Source organism: Egretta garzetta, unplaced genomic scaffold (genome assembly GCF_000687185.1).
Source record: "Egretta garzetta isolate BGI_Z169 unplaced genomic scaffold, ASM68718v1 scaffold713, whole genome shotgun sequence".
Classification (NCBI taxonomy): domain Eukaryota; kingdom Metazoa; phylum Chordata; class Aves; order Pelecaniformes; family Ardeidae; genus Egretta; species Egretta garzetta.
In genome coordinates, this window is record NW_009259104.1 from 469,745 (window position 1) to 473,063 (window position 3,319).

Genomic DNA, 3,319 nt, shown 5'->3' on the forward strand with positions numbered 1-3,319 from the left:
CTCCACCCGTAGTTTTCAGAGTACATTCAAGCTCAAGTCGATTCTGGCAAAGGAAAACTGGCTCCTGGTTTTGATTTCGAAAAGATCGTTAAAAATATGTTCACCAATCAAGACCGGGATGGAAACGGTAAAGTTACCGCTGAAGAATTCAAGTTGAAAGACCAGGAGGCCAGAGAGGAACACGATGAACTGTAAAGCTAAGAAAAAAAGAAGAGCCCTGAGTTGACCTACTGTTCGAACAACGGGTACTGGAAGAGGTTTTGGCAAGCATGTTTCTGAAAGGTGAGCACTCAGCCTGCGCCCGCCTGTGCCTATGTGCTGGTAGGCTGTTAAAATAGGAAGAGATTTTCAGTTGGAATTGTTCGGTATATTTGAAAAAAGTGTTAAGTGCCTCGAGATAGGATGTGTAAACGGATCAGGAGCATACTGCCACACGTGGTGTCGTGAACCACGTGGTCTGTTTCTATGCTGAAGATTAGAAGTCAGCATTGAATATCACACCATCACTTGGATGGGTGCATGGTAGGGAGAAAACTTACCGAGTGCTTCTAAAAGAGTTTTAAAAAACTTTCCATATCCAAAATGACTCTGCAGGAGAACAAACCAGCAACTAGTCCCCATGAAAATAACCTGTAAAAATTGTCAGACGTTGAGCCCAGTTCCCAAAAAAACTCTTTCCAGTAACTGAACAAACTCATACGAATATTTGCCAGCAGGAACTCTGATTTGCAAATTGCAGAACATGCAAACAATAGCTATGCCATTGCAAAATTTCCATAAGCTGTGAATTAAAGTAAACAGGCCTTGAATTGTAACTGTGTATGTGCTGGGTTTTTACCTTACGAAATAAAAGCTTGCTACCATCTGTATTGTATTTAATTAATAACCTTGACTCTTCTTGCTGGCTGGTTGAAACAGCGATTCCCAAAACCTTTCCGGTTGCAACCTTATTTATAGTTTTGTTAGATTTTAAATATTAGTATTATGGGGTCCAAATACTGTCGTAAGTACAGGATACAATTGAATTTGTGTTGGGCTTCTGCCTCCTATTTTGGGAATTGTTAGACTAAGGAGTAAGTACTTAGAGCTTACGCAGCAGCGCAGTCTGGCGTGGCAAACAAACAAAAAGACGGTGATAGAATCAAGAAATAGAGCCATCTGTTTGTGCCTGCAAATGTTCTGGCCTGTCCCTCAGTGCAAAACCAGACCTGGGAGTGCTGCTTAGATTATGTGAACCCTTGAGACAGTCACCCAGTTAGATCTATGGATGTAGCAGGCTGTTCAATAGAAAATACACTAAACAGCCCCATGTTTGCAGAAGGCCGTATGATCCCCCCTCAGTACACTACACGTAAAGAGCACAAATACGTATAGTGCGGCAGTGTCAAAGACAAGTAGAAAGGGAGTTGTGTTCCCATTACATGCTTTGTGTCTCGTTTCTTGCTTTTCTTGATCTGTACATGTGGGTTGTAAGCTCCCTGAGACGCTCTTTTGAAAAACTGGTATTTCAATCGGATGAAAACATTTTGTATTGGTTTTTAATACGGTTGTAACAGAAAGTGCAGTGAAATATTTTTGAGTTTGATACCATTAAATGTTGGATAACTGATCTTTTTGTTAAATAAAATGTTGATCAACTATTACTGTTAAGGTTTCTTTTTTTTTCTGGCATTTTGATGGTTGAGAACTTGAGTCGAAGCAAGTACCCTTTATGCAGCCCTCTTCTCTTGCACACAGCAGGCTTATCCTGAGCACATTCAATACTGCCATTGATCTTCAGGAAACATATTTTAAACTAAGATTATTTGGTTGAGAATGATTGAAAATAATAAACTGCAATAAAAGATTTTTTTTTCATACTTCACACAGGTGAGGTGAAGTGAAGTTATTCTTCGGCTTTGGGAGGAGTTCCCTCAATTACCCATCCCAGATTGCCATCAGCTGTGGCAGTTGGGAGGGTGATGGTTCTCTGGGCTGGGGGCTCCAAGTCTCTCCTTGAACAAAATAGTCTTACATAGGAAAGAACATTTTGTTCCCCAGGCTAGCAAAAGCAAACTCACCAGGCTTTATATCTGAGGTTTGATGTTTTCACTTCATCAGTACCTCAAAAAACACTTGTATTGCATGTAAAATGCTGGAAATCTGGTCTGGATTGATGTAAATACTGGCTCTTTATATCACATGTAAGTCCGTGAGGTATCAGTGGATGGCACTTGCCATCCAAATGTTTATGACCTGAATGGCTCCTTAGAAGCGTTACCATCTTGCGAAAGCAGCTTTCTCAGAAGGCTGTTGCACAAAATTTCCTCCTTTCTTTTATTTGGAAGTACATGTCTCGCTTGTCGCTGTGGTTCAAAGGCATTGCTCCTGCATGCTTACGGAGCTGAGATGAGGAGCGGGAAGCAAGTTGTGGTTGAGCGCTGCCAGAAAGCAGTCCTCGGTGTGGAAACAACTCCTTACTCTGTCCTTATACATACCCCCAAAGCCCAAGTGGGTCTTATGGATATCCAAGATTGTTTTATGTGAGAAAATCCTAGTGGATAGGTCTTTCTGCACGGAGGATCATCCTGGATGGTTCCCAGGAGGCGGTCTGAAGAGCACCCAGTAAACCTGGTCAGCAGAGCCATGCTGCAGGGCAGATGCAGGACAAAGAGCAGCACTGCGCACAGAAGTGCAGTCAGTCGGTAATCCTGAAGATCACCATGCTGGTTTTTTTTGGAAGCAGAGGTCAGTGATGGGATGGCAGGTGTGGCTTTACCAGTGCCTCCAGCTAGGGTGAGTACATCTGAAATTCTCATTCTGTTGCTCCTTAGGCCTTAGCAAACGTGGTTCGTGATCCATCTACATGATGTTTTTCTGTCAAGAGGAAGTTTTTGTTGCCCCATACCTCATTCCCCCCACTCCCAGGTCTGGAGGCTGCCATTTGGAAATGAGAACACAGCTTTGGGGGAAAGCAGAGAATAAATAGATAAACCTGCTGCAAAATAATTGTATTTGTAGTGGGTGTTTACTTGCCCAGGCTGCTGCTGCTGCTCTAGTGAAACAGCCAGGTGCTATTCTCAGAGCTGGGCAGCGGACTCCTGCGGGGCAGCTGGTTGATGGAAGGAAGCTGCCTGCAGACAAGGTTGGCAATTACCTACCGGACTGTTGGAGGCTCACTGGAAAGGAAAAGGAACATGGGTGTGTACCCAGAAAAGTCCAGGTATTTATAAATATTTTTTCTGTGTGATTTTTTTCTGTCCTAATTTGACAGCAATACTTTCCTGCCATATAGCTCTGCCTGTTCCAAGTATATTCAGAAATTACACTTAAATCAGAG

At 42.8% G+C, this 3,319-nt stretch overlaps 1 protein-coding gene across 1 annotated transcript in view; it reads left to right on the top strand.

The window, feature by feature from the left end:
* The window catches only part of FKBP9 (FKBP prolyl isomerase 9), a 14,128-nt gene extending 12,567 nt beyond the window's left edge, over positions 1-1,561 (top strand). The window contains exon 11 of the mRNA XM_035890840.1: positions 13-1,561. Within this exon, the coding sequence (XP_035746733.1) occupies positions 13-195 (183 nt within the window). The 3' untranslated portion in view covers positions 196-1,561. The remainder of the gene's footprint in view (positions 1-12) is intronic.
* Positions 1,562-3,319: the final 1,758 nt, after the last annotated feature.